This window comes from Monodelphis domestica, chromosome 1 (genome assembly GCF_027887165.1).
Source record: "Monodelphis domestica isolate mMonDom1 chromosome 1, mMonDom1.pri, whole genome shotgun sequence".
Classification (NCBI taxonomy): domain Eukaryota; kingdom Metazoa; phylum Chordata; class Mammalia; order Didelphimorphia; family Didelphidae; genus Monodelphis; species Monodelphis domestica.
In genome coordinates this window covers 362324896-362347346 of record NC_077227.1, presented here as the reverse complement: position 1 = coordinate 362347346, position 22451 = coordinate 362324896, and the positions used below count along the sequence as shown (strand labels likewise).

General features: G+C 36.8%; 1 protein-coding gene across 1 annotated transcript in view; it reads right to left on the bottom strand.

Moving 5' to 3' along the window:
- Nucleotides 1-8470, bottom strand: part of TTC1 (tetratricopeptide repeat domain 1) — a 59473-nt gene extending 51003 nt beyond the window's left edge. Inside the window, exons 1-2 of the mRNA XM_001379827.3 lie at nucleotides 8321-8470; nucleotides 6647-6998 (exon numbers count right to left, since the gene is read on the bottom strand). Of these exons, the coding sequence (XP_001379864.2) occupies nucleotides 6647-6979 (333 nt within the window). The 5' untranslated portion in view covers nucleotides 6980-6998; nucleotides 8321-8470. The remainder of the gene's footprint in view (nucleotides 1-6646; nucleotides 6999-8320) is intronic.
- Nucleotides 8471-22451: the final 13981 nt, after the last annotated feature.

Sequence of the window (22451 nt, the reverse complement as noted above, 5' to 3'; positions counted from 1 at the left end):
TTTCCTTACCTGCAAAAGGAGGGCACTGAATTAGATGATTTCCAAGATACCATCTAAATCCTATGATACTAACTATTAAGGACAGCTCCACAGAGAGTACTGAAGCCATATAATTGAGTCTTTAAATTCTGAGCTCTATTTATGCGTTCCACATAAAAAATGATATAATGTTCCAACTGTTGGCTTTGGTTTGCTTAAATTGCTGCTCACATGAAACTATTTTCAAATGAGTCTGTGTTACATATCAGATTCCTGTTTTGTTGAAGAATGGCAGGGTCATTTTGCAGAGTTTTTTCTAAAAAGACCTTCTCTGACCTTGCATATAATGCAGGAAAGAACACCATCTGGCAAGAGATTCTAAAATTTAGGACCTTTGCAAAGCTGAAGGGTTTGATTTTCATTCTTAATTTTCAGGTAATGGTTTTCTAAAGGGGAAAGTAGGAAAAAAAAACTTAAGCTGACAGGCAGAGATTGTGCTGATTTAAAAAATTACAAAACAAAGAAATTTTAAAAATAATTATACTTGTTTGAAACAAGTATCTCAGATTTTTTGCTTCTCCTTACTTTCTTACTCTTCTAGTTTTTTAATCTTTCATTTTCTCATCAACACAATACTGATGATCCTTCTGTTAAAGTAACATTTTTGGCTGCATTAATCTAGAAAGCCTTTTGGATAACTGCTTGTACAAATTATATAACACTACAAAATATACATTTTAAGTTTAAGTTTAAAATTGCCAATTCAGGTAAAAAGTGGATGTTTAGTTCCTTGTTTTTATATTCATTAAGTTCAAACAAAAACAAATTAAGAGTTGTAGAATTGAGCCACTCTCTTCCTGCTACCATCCTAGAGAATGCTGATAAGTCTTGCTTATTTCCACTTCTAAATGAACAGTAGAAAATAACTGATCTTCAGACAAAGTACAGTCACCACATTTGAAAAAGCTCATTATTTTACAATAATGTATGTGTTCTTAGCAAATATATAGCTTCATCCACTCATAAAAAATGATGCCTAATATACAGGAAGGTTTGCATAGCTATACTTCCGTGCTATAGAGGGTTAAACATTTTTAAATTCCAGAGTTTTCTCTTCAGTGTATCATTTTGTGTTCAGCTGAATTCATCCAGAGATGCAACTAAACCAGGAAAATAAGATTTAGAGCTAAATGGGATTTTAGATCTTCTAGTTCAGTGATTTCAAACTCAAGTAGAAATGAGAAGCCACTAATCTGTACATAAGGTTCACTGCAGGTTGGATAATTATTTAATTTTCTGATATAATACCCATATTTTATTGTATTTTTACTTATTTTGTTTTAATCTGATTTGGGCCACACAAGGAAGTATTGGGTCACATGTGGGCTGTGTTTGACATCTTTATTCTAGTCCAGCATCTTCACAGATGAAGAGGAAACTGAAGCTCAGAGGAAACAAAGTGCCTTGTTTAAGATGACAAAGCTGAGGGCAGCTAGGTGACTCAGTAGACTGAGAACCAGGCCTAGAGATGAGAGGTCCAGGATTCAAATATAACCCCTTTTTGGTTTTAAAGGATTGCTCTTTTACAAAGATAAATAATATGGAAATGGGTTTGAGTGATAATATATTTATGTAAAACCCAGTGGAATTGCTTGTCAACTCCAGGAGGGGAAAAACATGAATCATCATGGAAAAAAATTTTAAAATTAAAAATTAAAAAAAAAAAAAAACTAGCCGCAGGTACATCCTAGCTGTGTGACCTTGGACAAATCACTTAACCTCCACTGTCTAACCCTTACTGTTCTTCTATCTTGGAACCGATATACAGTATTGTTTCTAAGACAGAAAGTAAGGGTTTAAAAAAAAAGAAAAGAAAAACAAGATGACAAAGGGAATAGTGAGAAACGGACAAGTTCTCTGATAAATTATTAGAAGTTGGTATTCCTCTGATGCTTTGTTGGGATGTGGAGTTTTAAAAAACTTTCAGTGGAGTATTAGGTCCAATTAGGTCCAATCAACCTAGAAAGAATGAGATACATATCCTTCAGTTTAAGAGTGTCTATTTCCTGAAGATCTGTTTATTTGAGCTTGGAAAGGCACATCAAGAAACTGCCTGGAGGATGACAGATTTTTTAATCCATGAAAACTGTCAAAAACCATATATTAAGTTGTAGATGATAGGCTGCAATCTTTATCTATACTTAAATTATTAAAGAATCTGAAAATACATTATGGTCAAAAGTGTAGAAAAAGAAACTCTCACCTTTCTGCAGAATAAAAGCATTTTAAAGTTATAAGTGGTTAATATGTAGGAATTTTAAAATTTAATTTTAAAAGTCTGCTTGGTATAGAAGCAAACTCTCCTACACCTATTATTTTATTATTATAGCTAGACAGTGAGAATTTAAGTGATTGGTTATATGGCTAATATGTTTTAGAGGCAATATTTGAACTCAGTGAGATCCTAAGCAGTGAGGGTCCTGTCTGGATAACATTTATCCCTGTGGTCTGAGCCAATGTATATAGGACAAATGATTAGAACCTAGGGCAATGTTGGGGAAGGTTTTTGAGTTGGAGTGCCCAGAGGGCAAATTTAAACTGTCTGTGAGCCCCTCTCAACCCCCACCTTTACTGGAGAGAGTAGAAGGAGGAAGTGACAGCTGGACAGAGGGGCAGGACATGCAAAAAAAAAAATTTCATTGGGCAATAGAAAGAGGGGGAATGGAGCAGCTCCCCAGTTCCTTCTGGGCAAGGGTGCCAATAATTCACCAATGTTGCTATAGGGCATTCATATCCTTTGAAAGGCCATTAAGCAACAATCACTCTAAACATGCGAGTTTTTTAGCTCACTGCAGAAACAACTAGTTAAAAGAAAGAAAAAAGTAAAGGACAGAATAAAGAAAATAAATTCAAAGACTTATGACAGATTTATTACTAAACCTTAAATCTGTCAGTAGCTATCTGCTACCACCTACAGTTCAGGAAAGCAGCTGCCATAAACTTGTCTGAATTTAACATTTGAATACCAAAAGGCAGAGTTTACATTGGAAACTCAGGCAAGAAGTGAGAATGATATAGATTTACTAAGATAGTTACACTAATTATAACAAGCATTAAGGTATGGTGGAAAGAACACTGAATTTAGAACCAGAGGATCTAGATTCAAATCCAGAATATCTCTTACTACCTGTGTGACCTTGGGATGCTTGCTTCAACTCTCTGGTCCTCAGTTTCCTCATCTATACTTCCAATGGGCTGTTCACTAAAGGGGGTGGTGGTGGTGGTGGTGGTGCTTTCCCTATCTAAATCCATAATCCTATATTAGACATATTGACACACTGCTTTAAAATTTATTAAGTGTTTAGTTCACAGTATTCTTTTGTAAGGTAAATAAAGAAAATATCACCTCCATATAAAACAAAGAAGGAGGAAGAGGGAAGTAAGATGGACTCATTTAGGTTCACAAGGCCTATATATGTCAGAGCCCTTGGGTCTAGAACTCAGGTCTTCTGATCTCAACGCTTGCCATTCCAGTTTCTGAGTTACTGAACATAACAGAGAGTTTCATGAAAATTATGATGGCAAAGCACTCAAAAAATACTTAATGTTCTGTGGAAATCAGTTCTTTAAATTGTTCTAGGATTAGTGAGAATGGGAGAGAATTCACATATATTTTTTAAAACTCTTTTATCTTCTGCCTTAGAATCAATACTATGTATTGGCTCCAAGGCAGAAGAGTGGTAAGGGCTAGGCAATGTGGATTAAGTGACTTGTCCATGGTCACACAGCTAAGAAGTGTCTGAGGCCAAATATGAACCCAGGACCTCCTGTCTCTGAGCCTGATTTTCAATCCACTGAGGCACCTAGCTGTTCCTTGGATTCATAATTTTTTGAGCAGTTTCATAAAAACAGAAAACAGTGACTTTGCCAGAACTGTTGTCTTTGAAATCAGAGATCATTTCTCTTATAAACATTACACAAAGACATATAATCTGTTTCATAAATGAACTCCAAAGATCTTCCTGAAATACTTCCTTAGGGTGTGAATTACTAGTAATTCTAGGGAGATCTGTTGTTCATGGAGGAGATTTTTGGAGATCTTTTTTCAAATAACTTTATGGTCAGAACTGATTTATTACTAATCTTTATTTTTCTGTGGAAAGTTAATTCATAAGAAGTGGATTATCTCTATCTTTCGGAATCCTTATTGTCTGCTAATAAAAGAAATTTTCATTTCTTGGAAACAGTTTTAACAAAATTAAGACTCCCTTTTAAAGTCCAAGGGTTTTGCCAGCAGCAGAATACAAGCTCTGGTGGTTCTCACATCAGATAAAAATACTGAACTGAGATCTAGAGACAGTGTGTTGGTCACTGAAGAGCAGAATCCATAAATTCAGAAAGTTTGCTATCAGCTGATATTTTTTTCTAACACAACAATATCCCAAACTGATCATTTGCTAAAGTGTTGACTGGTTATGATCTGCGATGGCAGAAGAGTATACAGTGTGATGAAATCTTGGAAAGTATTAAAATGAAGTTCTGCCACAAATTTTTCTTAAGAATGAAAACTAAGTTGGTTAAACTCAGATAAAGAGGTGAGATGTTCTCTAGTTCAAACTCAGCCTTACAAATACTGCACCTTTATCATTTGTCCAGTGTTCATTTAAACCAAATATTAATGAGTTTAGCAAATTGTTGATGAATACAGGCAAGTCTAAAAATAAGACATGTTAAAATCTGGGGAAAATAAAAAAAAATTTAAAAGGAAATGCTTTTTTGTGGTATTAACAGGAACATTGCATACATAATGGATTAAAATTAGTAGAAGTTTTCCAGAGGCCAATGAAAACAATTCACTTTTCCAAATATGCAGATGTTGTAAAGATGTTAAATGAAACAGAACTATAGGATGTAAGAATGTTAGAATATGGAAATCTACAAAAAGAGAGCATAAAAATTTGCCAGAGTTTAGCTAAACCTATCTTTAAAATGCAGAAAAGTAATCTTCAGACTAATAATAGAAATTCTTTTGCTTTCATTCCATTTTCACCAAAAAAAAAATTTAAGCTATATGTCATTTGGATTTTTTTAATTTGGACACACATATTTGCAAACAAGAACATCTTAGTGCTAGCTATCATACTCATTATAAATGAACAAACTGGCAGTCTACCTTTTATAAAGTTCTCCTGAGTTGATTCAGCATCAGTTAATTCATATGAACCAGTAAGAACTAATAAAACCCAGTCACAGGATTTACAAGACTGAAAACTGGAGAAGCTTGGATATACTGTGGTGTGCTAACCTTGGAAGACCTTCCAGAAAAGCTTTGTCATCTTAACACAAACACTAAAAACATTCTCAAAGCTTTCAGACTGTCAGTACTTCACCCTAGCAAAGACCTAGAAGAACAGGGAACTCTTGCACTGATTTTTAAATAGATTTTCAAATAAGTAAGAGATAGCACCAGTGAAGCAAATGTTAAACCCCCGAAATCTTAAAACATTTCTGGAAATAATGTCTATAATATTATTAAATCACTGGGTGCCTAATGATTTCATTTTCAGAGGTATTTTCACTAAAGTAGTTTAAAGCATCTCTGTATTCCCTTTCTCCTTTTGCAAGATGATAATAATTTGAATCCGATTATTTTGAGAAAGAAAACTGATTCTTAGAAAATATTAATCTACCTTCTATTCTCCACTCCCTGCTTCTCACTCAGCTCCTTGATGTAACTGTCAAAGAAATATTCTAAGGACCTAATGGCATTTTTCCTGTTGTTATTTTTCTTTAACTATTTTCAACACTTAGCAAAGTGCCTGACACTTAGTAGATGCTTAATAAATGCTTGCTGACTTATGTTGAAATCTGCTTCTAACTTAATGTGACCAATTGTCAACTATTAATGATCAAAGCCAAGACCCTCAATAAATCTCTTGGCAGAAAAATGGCCATCAAACAGATGGCTATATGAAACAGTTTCATTTGAGATTAAAAGATTCAGAGGACATCCATACTTCCTTTTTTTTAGAATTAGTTTGCCCACTGAAAAGATAGTTCACTGGTAAAGCAGCACAAAAGGCATTTAATAAATCTTTGCATCTATATATGCCTAATACTCTTAGTTATAATATTTAGTAATTTAAGTGGAGATGACAGTTATATATATATCCTGTATCTTTCATTAGACTAAAAGCTCCTTATGAGAAATAATTATATCATTTACTGTACCTGTATTCTAAGTGACTGAGATATGTGTATAAAGTTCTTTATAAACTTTAAAGTGCTATGTAAATGTTCATTTTTATGATGAAGATAAAAAAAATACAACTCACTAAAACCCTCATGGAATCCATTTTAAAAAACAATAATTTTTTTTCCTATTTTCTCAAAACTGTCTTTTTATGTGTTTAATATTCAGGATGGTAAACAGAAAGGAAAACATTTAAGACTTTATACAATGACATTTAATTGCTACAATATCATATACTTTTATCCTACACTACAGTGTCTCTGACAACAGAGAAAGAGATAATAGTGAAGTGTTATTTAGTAATACTCTGCTAACCATTTTCAAACATTTTTAATCATTTAACTTGCAGAAATGTACCTTCAATGCAGATGTTTTTGTTTTTTTTTCCCCCACAATGGAGGTGAAGATATTTACCTGTTTCTCATCTTCTGGCATATCTTTTTCCAATCTCAGTAGGTATTCTTCTTCTAGTTCTGAGGGATTCACATTGTCACCCAGTTCATCTTTTGATCCTTCAACTCTTGGATCCTCCTTGTCTTCAAATGAGTCCCTACAGTCATGAAAGCACTCATCTTCTCCCTGGTCTTGACCATCTTTTAGCGGTTTGCTGTGATTACACTCATCTTTTAAACTAGACATCAGGGAGCTAGCATGCTCTGATTCCTGAGGATCAGTAACCTTTAAACCATTGAACAAGTCTTCAGGAGGCCTAGAATCTTCTGATTTCTCCCCCATATTGACTTCCATGGGGGAGTAAAGATAAGAACTTTGGGAGACAAAGAGAAAAAAATATTATTTAAGTTGACCAGTACTTTATACAAAAAGAATGCTGCTTACCTCATTTTATGTAAAGAGTACTGTTTACTCATAAGCATTCAAAAATATTTTACATTGATTGAAATGTTAAGAGTAAAGCTGTCAAACATTTAAGGCAAAGGAAGAAGAAATACAGAGATAACTTTATTTTCATTTATTTATTTATTAAAACTCTTACCCTGTCTTAGAATCATATTGGTTCCAAAGTAGAAGTGAGGTTAAGAGCTAGGCAACTGAGGTTAGTTAAGTAACTTGCCTGGGGTCACACAGCTAGGAATTATGTGAGATTTGAACACAGAAGTCCCCTCCCTAGGTCTGGTTTTCTACCCACTGAGCCACCTACCTGCCCCCATACAGAAAATTTTAAATGAAGACCACTTTCCAGGTCAAATATATCAACAAGATTGCTTTTAAATACAAATTCATCTTTTTTCTTTTTCTTGTTAAACTTCTGTTGGAAGTGTTTAATTGATAGGGTCACTTGCCCAAAGTATATTAGTTAACTACAGTGTGCAGAATAAGAAAAGAATGGAAAAATTTGACTACAACTTGATTTCTTTCATAGAACTTTCTAGTAGGAGAATAAGACATAAATACTAAGGTGCAGGGAATGATCAGAGAAGTAAATGGGCTTGGATAGCCAGTACCTTTGCATTTCTGCATAACTGACAAATCTGTATGTACGGTCAGAGGATCAGTAAGGAGAACTGTGAGTGTTATCTGGTTAAAGACCCTCATTTTTCAGAAGAGGAAATAAGGGTTAGAGAGGGGAAGGGCATTGATTGAGGTCATACACGAAGAAAAGGGAGAGGAAGACGGAGGAAGGAGGGATAGAAAGACACAAAAACAAGAGAGAAACACAGAGACATATAGATGCAGACAGAGGGAAAGGCTATTGGGAGAGAGGGATCCAGATGGCGTTTATTTGGGGGAGGGAAGGGTAGTGTTCCCAGAACCGATACAGGGCCCAGGAGTTTTTGTACGGTAGCGTCGTGCAGATAGCCCTGTTACCCACCGCCACCCCCACCCTCCCAGTTTCGAGCATTAACCCTAGGAATCCCTATGACGAACCCCAGCTCAGGCTTCGCCTTAGAAGCCGAGGACCGAAAGCCTGGCACCCGGTAGCCCACAACGGTTCCGACCGCTCCCCTCCCGGAGAGTGTTCGGGCTTGGCCCCAATCTTCCCGACCCCAGGATCCAAGTTCTCAAGAACTAAGAAGTCACCGTCCCCAGGGCCCGAGATATCTCCGCCGCCTTCCTCCCCGCTCTCACCGGAGGGCTGTCAGGCCCGGCCCGAGAGCTCCTTTCTCCACAGAGGCAGAAGATTCCGATCCTTCACCTTCCCCAGAACTCTCACCCTTCACCTCTCTGCGGATGATGCACTTCCGCTCGCGCCGACCAATGGCCTCAGCGCCAAGAGTGTGGTGCGAGCCTTGGCCCCGCGGACCTACGTCACTGTACGGACCTTGTCCTCAGCAGGTGGGCGCCATGTTGGGTTACGGAAGGTATTGAGCTGGGTCAGTGACCAAGAAACCTCCTGGGGAAAAAAATATCTGATCGCCCTATAAATTTTTACTCTCTATAACCAATCGGGATTTTCCCTCTCCATTTAATTTAGTGTTCTTCTGGGAATAGTAAGCCATAAAACATAGAAAATAGTAAGCTCTGTGGGAGCTAATCTTTCACAAATATTGTACTCTTGGAAGGCTCCTTATACCAAAATGCACTAGGGTTTCTTCTGGTTCTTTCATAGTAAATCGCTCAACCATCAATCAACAAACCTTTATTAAGCATTCAGTGTGGGCCAGGTGCTGGGCTAAGCTATGGAGATGCAAAGGAAGGGAAAAATGAACTGCCCTCAAGAAGCTTACATTCGATTGGGAGAAACAACATGTATATATTTTTTAAAATTACAAATCGGTGCATAAAATGTGAAACGAAGGCAAACTCAGAGTGGGAAGGCCTGCAGAAGTGCTTTTTGAACTGAGTTTTGAAGAAAGTCAGGGTAACTTAAGTTACGTAAAAATGATAACTCCAAACAATTCTCCCTTTCTCCTCACTCCCTTTCCCTCCTTTTCCTCTCCCCGTCTCCCCTTTCTCTTTCCTGAGTTGCAGTGAGCTTACAAATATGGTTAGCCTCCTGTAGACAGAACAGGTTTGGGTTAGTGTCTGAATCTGGATTTGAACTCAAGGCTTCCAGACTTCAGGTCTAGTGATCTAGCCACCATACCACCTAGCTGCCTTGTGTAAATTTCACATGCATTTTAACAGCAACTGAAATATTTACTAGTAATAATTCATATAGCACTTAGGTAATACAAATGTTTAAGATTATTCTTATTTGGGGCAGCTGGGTGGTTCAATGGATAGAGTCAGGCCTGGAGATGGGAGGTCCTGGGTTCAAATTTGTACTCAGATATTTCTTAGCTGTATGACTGGGCAAGTTACTTAACCCCCATTGCCTGGTCCTTACAACTCTTCTGCCTTGGAACCAATACACAGTATTAATTCTAAGATGGAAGGTAAGGGTTTAAAAAAATTATTCTTATTTTGTAGTTGAGCCAGGAATTCAACTTGACCAATATTAGAAGCAGGCTGAAACTAGTGGAGCTTTCCCCACTACAATATGACTTCAGATATCTAGTATTTTGCCTTTTCTTGCTACAAACTGTATTAATCACTAGAAGAAAATTCTCTGAAGATGATTTTTTTTTAATCTGTAGTCTCAGAAGTTGTTTGTTTGTTTTAGTGACAAGCAATATGACTAAGATTGTGGTTTATATCTAGCTGGCTTGTGGGTAAGAGTTGTTAATGCCAGTGATAAATGGATGAATATACTGTATTAAATAAATGTAGCTTATGAATATTCTGGATTGAGGAAGCCATCAAAAAGGTGCAAATTATATTAAAATCAAACATGATGTGGCTCTTGTCCTTTATTCCCTTCCATTGCACCCATTTTTGGTACCCAACCTTTGGTCGAAGGAAGGAAATTCAGTTCCTCAGCCACAGCTGGCATGGACTGAGCTAGCAAAAGCTTCTTTCTGGGCAAATCAGCATGGACCACACAATTTATTCTGAGTTTTGGAAAAATATTTCTCAACCCTTACATAATTGTATTAAATATCTTTGCATATTTAAGAACTAACAAACCAGTGATATGATAGCCCAAACCCATCCAGGTAACTCAATTTCAGCCATAACAAAAACTGCCATTAACTCTGTAGTAAAAGGAAGGCATTTCTTTGTTCCTGCTCTTCCCAATCACAACAATCCCTGGATCATTGTTCTTTTTAGGTTGGTTTCAGAGTTTCTGGGAGAAGAGTTGAGAAGGGGGACAAACAATAACAGCAATAAAAATGAGCTTACTTATTATCAATAATGCAAAGATCCCGGTCACTTCAACAGACTTAAGACAAAAAAAGGCTATCTACTGTAATAGAAGGAAATGATGAAGTCTTAATACAGATTGAAACTTGTCATTTTTCACTTTATTTCCTCCATGAATTTTTTCTAGTATAAGTAATATGTGTCTTTTTTCACATTATGAACATGGAAATATATATATATGTCTTATATAATACATATACAACCTTTTTACCTGCTGTTTTGGGGAAGGGGAGGATGGGAGGAAGGGAAAGAACATGGATCACAAAATGTCAGAAAATGATTATTGAAAATTGTAACAACATGTAATCTGGAAAAAATAAAAATAAGGGAATAAAAAAGAGAAGGGAGACAAAAGGGTCCCACTTGTGATACATTCTTCCTTGATTTGGGAAGGAAATAGTTTTCACAGTGGAATAGGAGGAGCTAATATTCCTCAGGACACCTTTGTTCAGGGATGCCACTTAATTAGCAAAGCAAGAAAAAAATCCTTTAAGTGCTGTGAATCTTAATAAAAACTACTCAGACTCTACCTTAGAAGATTTGGTTAAGTTATTCCCTTATTGTAACAAATGGAGGTACTTGATCAGGAATGTATTTGGGAATTTTAACATTACTCCACCCATACTTAGGCATACTTTAGGGGAAGATAAAGTTGTAAACTCCTTACTGAACAATGAAAAGTCCCCAACTCATACTTATAGTGAAGCAAAACCCCTAGGCTAGGTGGTCTATTTTTAGATCTAATACAAAAGGGTGTTAAGTACCTATAAAGGTTAAATTAATCACTAAAAGGTCAAGCAACCTACAAAAGGCAAGCTTAACAAAAGAGGTGTGAAGTTTTAGTCTACCCAGAGAAAGTGAGAACAAAAGAAGATGTGAACTAAGAAAGGTCAGTCCTGGGGAAATCGTCTACTGTGATTGGTAGATGTGAAAATTTAGGGGAGGTGGCATAAGAGAAATTTCTCTTTAAAAGGAGCTGGCTCTCTGAACTTAGTTGGAGTTTTGGAGTTAGTTTAGAGGAGCTGGGTCTCTGAACTTGGTTGGAGTTTGGAGTTAGTTGGAGGAGCTGGGTCTCTGAACTTGGTTGGAGTTTGGAGTTAGTTGGAGGAGCTGGGTCTCTGAACTCAGTTCAGGAGTTGAGGATTTCAGTGAAGGAAGGACTGGAGTTTTGCTTGGGACAAATCTTGTGGTGAGTGATTAAAGATTGACTAGTCTCTCTTAAGACTCAGGCCTAGGCCATTTGGCCTAGGCCCTTCATACTATTTTCTCTTATTTTCTCTCTCTCCCTTTCCTTAATTCCTTCATTTGTATTAATTAAAATCTCCATAAAACCCAGCTGACTTGGGTATTTTCATATTTGGGAATTTTCCCCATGGCAACCACTTATTTTTGATTTAAAACAAGACACTAAAAATTATCTTTACAGTTTTGGCAATTCACAGTCTTGAAACCCACATTTTCGCAGTTACAGTGCTTACTATGTTCTAGGTACCCTAAGCCTTGGAGATACAAATACAAACAAAAAGGACAATTTCTGTTCTCAAGGAACCTACATTCTGATGAGGGAAGACAACACCCAAAAGGGAGCTGAAATGATTCATCTCTTGTGGACTTGTTAGGCTCCTTCACAAATCAAGTTGGAAAAAAATTCTTATTCCTATTCCTTTATTTTTTTATGGAAAAAAGAAATAGAAGGTGCTGTCAAATCTATGTTTTGACCAAAGACAATTTTTTGGACTATCGGATCACATTAAATTTTAAAATATGTAAAGATTTATAATTAGAACACATCAGTAAAACATTGTTTGAATTGTTTTTGTAGATATGATGATGAACTTGCATGTAGGTACCTGCAACTTTATTGCCTACTTATGGTTGTAAGTAATTAGCAAATATTTACTGGGTCCCTACTTTGGGTTAAAGAGATTTCCTAAAGGTACCCTGAAAATGGAAAAAAAAATGAATTAAGGTCTAGTCTTGCCCTCACTGAGCTTACAACCTGACAAAAATTAGGATTCTAAGAAGTACTTTTGATTACTCTAAGAGGACACTTGAGGGGATTGGTCAAGAACAGAATGTGTAAAATTTATATTAATATCCCCGAACTCCAAGTATTATATTTTATAAAGTTTATTAATAATCACTTGAAGTAGAAGAAATAAAAAGAACAAAAGTAAAACCTGGGTAAAAAACACTTGAGTAAAATTCTCCTGCCTCTCACCTCACTTCACTTCCATAGCTGCGTTTCCTGGAGAAGAGAGAGAGGGAGGAACTCCACTCAAAATATATCCTTCCTACATTAGCATGTAACATGAGAAGGATACATGGGAAGCGGAGAAAGAGAGTTTTAGGGAGAGAATTCTAATTATACAATCCCCCCCTATGATTCCATTGGGAAACAAGCATGTAGAAATCTCCCAGATTTATATGCCTAGTTTCTCCAATGAATCAGTACACATAACCATCTTATGTCTCTAAAGATCTTTAACTAAAGGTACATACAATATTGCAGTTTCTGATGGGAAATAACAATAATTTGGGGAAAAGAGAGAAATAAAAGAGAAAAAGAACAAAACCAATGATTGCTAGGCACATTGACAAAAAGCCAAGTAGGGGGCAATCCCCTTTGGCATAAGAGTGTGTATTCCCCATGGTTCAAATCACTATATCCCATAGTTCAGAGTTATGATTTGTGATATTGAAATCACTTTAAAAGACTGATATATATTAATGTAAGGTTGCCAAGGAATTCACTTATGTAATTCCAAAATGAAACATTCAAGTCAGCTGCCAGATTTTTATGGTGTTTTAATTACAAACAGGAAGAAGAAAGTATAAGAGAGAGGAGAGAGAGACAGAGAGAGAGAAAGAGAGAGAGAGAGAAGGAGAAGGGAGAGAAGGAAAGAAGTTTAACCCCAGACCCACCCTGGCTCAGGCTGAGCCAAAGTGGGCTTTAAGGCCTTGGATAGCCAAGGCAAGGAAAGGGATTAGTTCTTATCACTCACATGACCAATCTGAAGGAAAGCAGTCCGTGGGGCTCCTCCAACTCCAAACACCAGCCTCCAACCCCTCTAGCCCTCCTTATAGGAAGTCCTGAGAACTCCAGAGGCTGTTCCCTACCTCACTTCCTGTGTCTCACATGTGCCAATGGTGGCTCTAGCCCAGAGATTTGTCCTTTTTTTGCACATGTCTGTTGAAGGCCATATTCTCAAATAATTAAATCTTGAGTTTGCTGCAGCCCTTCCTAATCTTGTTACACTGAATAGGGTGGAAAATGTAGTTTCCAAGACCTGATTCTGTTATTCCAAGTATCTCTATTGTTATTGATCAGGAAATAGCTAAATCAGATCTTCTAAAGAATGGTCTGAATAGGGTGGAGTAGTTTTGAAATTCACAGATTATATCACTCTTCTACCCAAGACTTGATTCCCTCTTGTATTTTTCTTTCTTTCTTACTTTTTAAAAAAATAACCTTTACCTTCCATCTTGAAATCAATACTAAGTATTTGTTCCAAAGCAGAAGAGCAACAAGGGCTTGGCAATGGGGATTAAGTGGCTTGCTCTTGCTCAGGGTCATCCATCTAGGAAATATCTGAGACTACGTTTGAATCCAGAATCCTCTCTAGGGCTGGCTCTCAATAGGTTGAACTACATAGCTGTCCCTCACTCCACATTATAAAACTGGCTGGTACTCAGGATTCCCCATAATCTTGTTCCAACATATTCAACCTTATTTCATACTACTGTTCTTCATGCATTTTACATTTAAGTTAAACTGGAATGCTTCCCTATTCCACTCACCTCCTCCTGCTCTCTTCCATCTCATCCTGTTTGCTATGCCTGAAATATATGTCCTTCTACCTATATGTGTTGAAGTCCTTCCAAACTTTCAAGGTTCAACAGAGATGATAATTCTACCATGACTAGCTTCCCAAACATTATTTTTTCCCCTCCTCAAAGTTATCACAGTACTTTTCCTGTATATCTTCTGTACACCTCTTTTTCATTCATTTTATTCTCTTATCATAGATTTAGTAGCTGAAAAATCTTAGAGGCCATTTAGTCTAATTCTAACTCTATTATTTAAGAAATGGAGACCCCCAGATTTACCTGAGATCATACAGGTACTAACTGGTGAGAGTGACATTTGAACTTAGGTCCTATTATTCCTAATCCATTGCCCTCCTACCCACCATTGTATTTTACTTGTATGCTTTTTTTCCCTACTCCCAGTCAGATCAAAAGCTCCTTGGGAGTAGGGCTTCAAGTATATCTTTATATCCCCTAGGCAAAGGGTCCCCAAACTACACCCATGGGCCACATGTATCCCCCTGAGACCATTTATCCAGCCCCCACCACACTTCCAGAAGGGGCACCTCTTTAGTTGGTGGTCAGTGAGAGGAGCATAGGATGCATAGCACCACTCACGTACAGTACTACTTCTGGTGACATAATCCTCTGAGTGGCATCTTGTTCTGAGAGTAACTGAACGAGAACGAGGCACTGCGCAAAAAGGATTATGTGGCTGTACAATGGAAGACCTCAGCATGGTGAGTGGTGATCTGGGGGAGGGGATTCCACACTGTGTATACTGCTGCCCGGTATAGTGGTGGCAGTGATGGGCCTGTGCAAGGTGTGACAGGCCCATCACAGCCAGCACTGCAGCCTCCACTATCCCAGACAATGGTATACAGATTTGTTCATAGTGGTTTTTTTTTAAATAGTCTGGTCCTCCAACAGTCTGAGGGACAGTGAACTGCCCCCCTGTGTAAAAATTTGGGGACCCCTGCCCTAGGCACTTAATAAATGTATGTTGACTAATTACAAAGATAGATCTTAGAAGGGGAAGGATAAAATCTTGTCACTCTACAGAGGGGCCAGTGATTTCTTTATCTTCTGTTAAAATTTATATGGTTAAAGGAGAGAGTGGCTTAGTTATTCAGTCTTAAAATACCAACTGCAAATCTGGACATCATTAGAAAGATGGTATCTACCTAGAGGTTTGGGTGATGGGCATTTGGCCTTATGGTAAGTAAGTCATGAGTTTTCCCCTTGATATGTTATATAAATTGGATTTTAGTGAGTCAGACTTTCTTTTCCAGTCACTAAACTCCAGTATCATTGACAATGGCCCTGTGTATAGTGATTGACTTTGGAATCTTTGATGTCTGACTAAGCTCTAAGTGCTCCACAGCACCTGCTTCCACCTTCATAGCTATTGGAACAAATTTCTCTCATTCATATAATCTTCCAGATTCCACCCCCCCCCCCCAATTAACTCACTGACAGTTTGAGGCCTGCAGGTTACCTTCAACTTGTCCTGATGATTTTGCCAGGATGTGGTAGCTGCACATTCTACAGCTACTTGTAGCTGTAGCTGTAGCTACTTGGAGCCCGCCAAGGTGGGAATTGGGGACACACATTTTAAGGCCAGATCTTAGCTAATTGATGACATTTCTTATTTCACAATATAGATTTAGATCTGGAAGTAAATCCAGAGATTACTGAATCTATTACAAATATGAAAAAGGAGGCATAGGTAGGTTAAATGATTTGCTTGAAGAGGCAGAGCTGGGATTTGAATATGAGCCCTTTAGTTCCAAATCAAGGACTTTCCTCCTACAACATCCTTTCTCAAATCATATTAGGAAAATAGACGTTTGGAGGAGGAAGTAGCAAGGAATGGTAGTTTTCAGCGAGCAACTCAGTCATAATCAGTAATATAAACATCCCAAAATAGTTCCACAAACTGTTTGGAAAATCTATTGAAGTGCTAGTTTGCTTAGAGACAATCTTTTTTGGGAAGGCAGCATAACTAATAAGCATAATAAGTTTCCTGTCACTTTGTATAATGAAGTTGTAATGGATTCATGCAACATGCTGAACATTGTTAAATGACATGTCTCAACTTTTATTCATCAAATCCTAGCATAAGAGTTGAAGGAGACAGGCATCTTTTAGTCTAATTTCCTTATTTTACAGATATTACAACAGGTACTGTCAATTTAAATAATTCACCTAGATCATATAGTTATATATGTAGTTAGTGATAATAGAGAGGACTGGAATTCAGATTTCTGGATTCTCAGTTGAGGGTCCTTTTCACTAGTAATAATCCTATTTCACTTGTTGCTCTTCTTGAACCTTTATCCTCTAGTTACTTTGTATTTCCATTGTATATATTTTATATTTATTTCTCCCTATACAGATTCTTTACCACCATCAGAAGGTAAAATTTTTGAGCTCAGGGTCTCTTTGTATCCATGGCACCTAGTACAGTGTCTAGTTCATGGATATGTTAGGCACTTAAAATGTAAAATTGAATTAAATTTCTTTCTTTTCTGCCTCTGTTTGACCCTCATGAGTAGAACAGAGAAAAGAAAAGAAAACTTCTGTGGATCTTAGTTTTGCTATTTAAATGTAATCCCTTATTACAATAATTTGCATATCTTTTAAAGGTGGGTGAGAGGATTGGTTAAATATAAAGGTTCCTAAGGCAGCAAGTGTCACAGTTAATAGAATGTTGGTCTTGTAGTCAGGAAGACTTCTTGAATTCAAATCTGGTCTCAGCACTTAGTAGCTGTGTTACCCTGGGCAAGTCACTTAACTTTGCCTCAGTTTCCTCATCTGTAAAAGGAACTGGAGAAGGAAATGGCAAAAATCTAGTATCTCTGCCAAGAAAATTGCAGATGGGGTTATGAAGAGTTGGATACAACTGAACAATAACAATAATATTCACTTAATTCCCTCTTTGACTTTTGGCAATTAATTTTAGATGAAAAATTCTGAACTGGGCCACAAATGCTCTGAGTCTCCTGTTAGGAAAATTCCAGGAAGTGGCTGAGATCTCTGACTAACTTTACATTTATATTTATCTCTAGTTAATTCCTGGCCTCTTTGTAGTTGAGGCAAAACTCAAATATTTGGGTAACAGCAGATTAAATTACAATACCTTCAGGTAGACAGGCATAGGGGAGGGAAGTTAAGGAAAAAATTGTTCTTTTCTTGGGATTTCCCTCAACCTGGGTTGACCCTCAGTGGATAGATTGCTGATCTAGAATCAGGAAGACGTGTTCAGATCCAGCCTCAGATATTTACTAGCTATGGGCAAAGTACTTTATCTCTGTTTGACTATTTCCTCAACTATAAAATGGGAATAAGAGCATCTATCTCCTAGGGTTGTTGTGAGGATCAAATAAGATATTTGTAAAAAGCCGCTAATACAGTTCCTGGCATTATATAAATGCTAATTTCCTTTTCTCTCTGACTCTCTCTGCTGTTCTCCTTTGCCATGACTTTGCTCCTAATAGTGTCCTGGAAATGTCCTAGTTGGCTCTAATCTTTTAAATCCAGATCTTCATAATTCTCTCTGATTCTTTGATAGCTTCTTTCCTTTATACAAATTGCTTAGGACATGGTTTAATCACTCCCTTTTTGAGGTGTTTTATTCAAAGAGGTATGTAGGCCTTGTTCACAATTTTTCGATTCAATCAAAATGTTAAGGTACTGGAACTAAAACTGGTTGGTTTCAATCCCAGCTTTACATTTTTTAATGTAAAAAATAGATATAACTACCTCAAAAAACATCAGGGTTGTGTTGAGAGATAGTTAAGAGTAATACATTTTAAAATATAAAACTATGTAGATGACAGATGAAATATTCTAGTCCATTATCCAATTACTAAAGCATTTAGGGTTTACAAAGAAAATCACTGTGGTTGTTTTCTCTTTCTCTCTCTCTCTCTCTCTCTCTCTCTCTTTCTCTCTCTTTTCTTTCTTTCTTTCTTTCTTTCTTTCTTTCTTTCTTTCTTTCTTTCTTTCTTTCTTTCTTTCTTTCTTTCTTTCTTTCTTTCTTTCTTTCTTTCTTTCTTTCTTTCTTTCTTTCTTTCTTTCTTTCTTTCTTTCTTTCTTTCTTTCTTTCTTTCTTTCTTTCTTTCTTTCTTTCTTTCTTTCTTTCTTTTTCTTTTTTTCTCCCACAGTACATTGGCTCTAGTTTCAGAGCACTTAACACAGTGGCTAAAGCTTATTTTATCTTAAATTCATTTTTATTTTGGTAACCCTTATCTTCTGTCTTAGAATCAATATGAAATATCAGTTCTAAGGCAGAAGAGCTGGAAGGGCTAGGCAATTGGGGTTAAGTGATTTGCCCAGTATCACATAGCTAGGAAGTATCTGAGGTCACATCCAGGATATCCTGTCTCTTGGCCTGTTTCTCTATCCACCAAGCTAACTAACTGCCCCTCATCTTGAATTCTTGATGAATTCTACCTCAAATAAATTTAGGACACTGTTGTTGTTTTACACTAACTTTTATACCAACCTAGTGCAAAAAAAAAAAAAAATATATATATATATATATACTATCACAGAGGAAAAGTCTGACTCTAATCACTCAGTAAACTTTTTAGATACATTTACTATGTGCTAGGTATAAGGACTTCCAAGGTCACATAGTCTAATCCTTACTTGAAGCATGACCTTCTATGACATTCTCAAGAAATGACTATCCACTGGCCTCTGACACTTCTTAGCTGTGTGAACCTGGGCAAGTCACTTAATTCCCATTACCACTATTCTGCCTCAGAACCAATACATAGTTTTGATTCTAAAACAGAAAGAAAGGGTTATATATATTGTAAGAGAAGTTCACAGTAAAGGAGAAGAGATCTGGACCTGAGAAAGCTCCAAATTGACACCAAAGACTGCAAATGGACTTAAACAACAAGAAAGGGACTGTCAATCAAGGACAATATAGAAAATGAACTTCTATAGAATGGGTCATGTAAGATTAACAGTTGTACAAATTAACACCACACTTAGGGAATTGCACACACACACACACAAACCTGGCACAAGAAGAAAGAAAATGATCAAAATTCATCAGACAAGATGAGAAGAAGAAATATCAGAAGGAATGTGAGTATATGCATCAACATTACATAATTAGTACATAAACACAATATCATACTGATTTTTAGGGTCTGCCTTATAAATAAGAACAGTTCATTACATGAAAAAATATACATTTATAAATAAGTCTGTCAGAACTCATACAGGTAAAAAGTGAAATAACCCTTTTTGTCTGAATGACTTCAAAACAGAGCCTATGTATATATGTAATATGTAACAATTGTATAGGAAACAGACTTGTACATAATGTAGAATAGTAACATGCTAATAAATTAACTTAGAATAGGAAGGAATTAACATATCAACTCTTAACAGACAGGGACAGAGTTAGTTTATGGAGGAAAGGGAAGATCTGTACACAGAGAGAATTAGCGTTAGGGAAAGAATAAACCAAACTTTAAAGAAAAAAAAGAATAGTATATACCTACATATTATAATGGATAATTTAAAATAAGTATTAGAGATATAAGAAATAGAAGAAGTATACATTTACATAGTACATTGTTATTGTATAGTTGTAAGCACTGTTGTACATTGTTAGAATTATCGTCAACCCCAAATCAAAATTTTGTATAATACCCTTTTACCTATACAGCCAAACTAAAATCATTTTCCCCAAACCCAGATCATGGCATAGGATATGGTTAGGAATAGGATACAGATAAGATTAGGCTAAGATTTTTTATTTTGGGTGGGGGTATAAAGTGGGAATAATAAGTAGAATAGATAGAATATCATAGTAATAGAATATTACCACTTGGGGTCAAGGTAATTACCTCTTGGAAAGACAAAAGGGAAAGATGTAAGAGAAGGTTTGAGATCTTGGAAGGAAAATGAATTTGGAAGAGCTGCAGGAGTCCACAGCAGTGGGGGATGGGCAAAAAGGAACACAGAACTTTGGAAAGGGTGGGGGGGAGAGCTGATCAAGGCTGTTGGAAATGGACTGCTCTCTGGGATTATCTCACCAGAGAAGTTGGCTCCAGCTAATTCTCTGATCCAGGGATTTCTTTCCATGTGATTCTTGACCCCAGATTCTCACAAGAAGACAAGCCAATTGGAGAGGACTTTGAAACATAAGCTGTCCACTAAAAAAAAAGTTAATAAAAAAAGTTAATAAGACTCATAAACTGACTCAAACCTTTACTAGAGGGAAGCTTGAGAGTGAGGGGAAGAAAAGTGATGTTTTTCTCCCCAGAAACAAAGAGGCTTATCACTGCAAGCCTCTTCAAACAAGATCCTTCAGAGAACCCAGCATTTAAGAGTTGAAGGCAGCCATAGTAGGGGGGGAGGTTCAGAGAGTGCTGAGGGGGGAAAGACAAACCCATTCTCCTTCTCTCCTCTGGTTTATCAACATCACCTCCTCACTCTGTCCCTGCCTTAGAGGGAGAAGACTCCATTCCCTTTTCAACTTTTCTTCCTTTGTCATAAATTTCTCCCCTTTTACTCCCTTTATTACTATATATATAGTATATATATATATATACATATATATATATATATATATATATATATATATATATATATATATATATATATATATATATATATATATATATATGGATAGCTAACCTGAGCTTGAATAACTTCATTAATGGGGAAATCACTTCTCTATGAAGCAGCTTGTTTTACTTTTGGAAAGCTCTCATTTTTCTAAAGTCTTATCCTAAATCCTAACTATAAGGTCTAATTTAATATAAGGAATAGAAACATCTGCCAGTTAGTTCTTTCTGTTAGTTCTGATTCCCCCTTCAGTCAATAAACATTATTAAGTGATGACTATAGGTCAGGAACTGTGCTAAGCTCTGGGGACACAGAGAAAGGCAAAACCAGTTTCTGTCCTCAAGGAACTTACCATTTAATGGGACAGAAAACATGTAAATAATTAGATATATGGAATATCTACATATCTATATATACATAGATTTGGAATAATTGGAAGGTAACCTGAGACAAGAAAGTACTAGCAGCTGGGGGGACTGGGAAAGTTTTGTAGAAAATAGCACTTGAATTGAGTTTGGGGGGAAGCCAGGGAAACCAAAAGGCAGAGGTGAGGGGGCAGGATTTCCAGGCAAGGAGGACAACTAGAGAAAAATCACAGAGAGAGGAGATAGAATCTTATGTTAGAGGAACGATAATTAGGATAAGTGGCTGGAGAGTAGGGTTCATGGAGAGGAGTAAAGGTTAAGAAGAGGGAAATGGTAGGAGGGGGTCAGGAAAGAAGAACTTTAAATGCCAATCAGAAGAATTTATTTTTGTTCCTTCTGTAACTGGGAGCCAGTTGAACTCATTGATGGAGCCAGTGACTTGGTCCACATTATGTTTTAGAAAAATCAGCATGACAGCTGAGTGAAGGATAGATTGGAGTGAGTGAAACTTGAAGCAGGGAGATCAATTAGAAAGATACACAACTGTTGAGGTGAGAAATGATGAACTAGAGTTATGACCATGTGAATTGGAGTGGCACATATGGAAAAGGTATTATGTAGGGAGAAATGGCAAGAGTTGGCAATAGATTGGTGATGTGGGATGAGGATGTGCTGTCAAGGATGACATTGAGATTGTGAACCTATGTGACCAGGAGGATGATGTTGCTCTTGACAGTAATTGGAAAGTTCCAGAGAGGTAGTTTTAGGGAAAGGTAATGAATGTGTTGAAATTGATATGCATAAGGGACATCCTCTAGAGATGTCCAAGAAGCAGATGAAAATCAGGAGAGAGACTAGGACTGAATATTCAGATTTGGGAATAATCTGTATAGAAATGATAATTGAACCCATGGGAGCTGATGGGAGCAGCATGTGAGATAGTTTGGAGTAAAAAAAGAGAAAAAGAGCCTGGAAAAGACCTTTGAGGGATTCTCATGATTAGTGGGCAAGACTTGGATAAAGAACAATTAAAAGAAACAGAGGATGAATAGTTCAACAGCTAGGAAGAAAACCAGGGGAAAGCAGTGTCACAAAACCCCAGAAAGGAGTAAGTTATTAAGGAAAAGGCGATCAGTGGTGTCACATATTGCAGAAAGGTCAGGTCAGGAAGATTGAGATTTGAGAAAAGGTCCTTTGATTTGTCATTTCCGAGTTCATGACTAAGTTTGGAGAGGGCA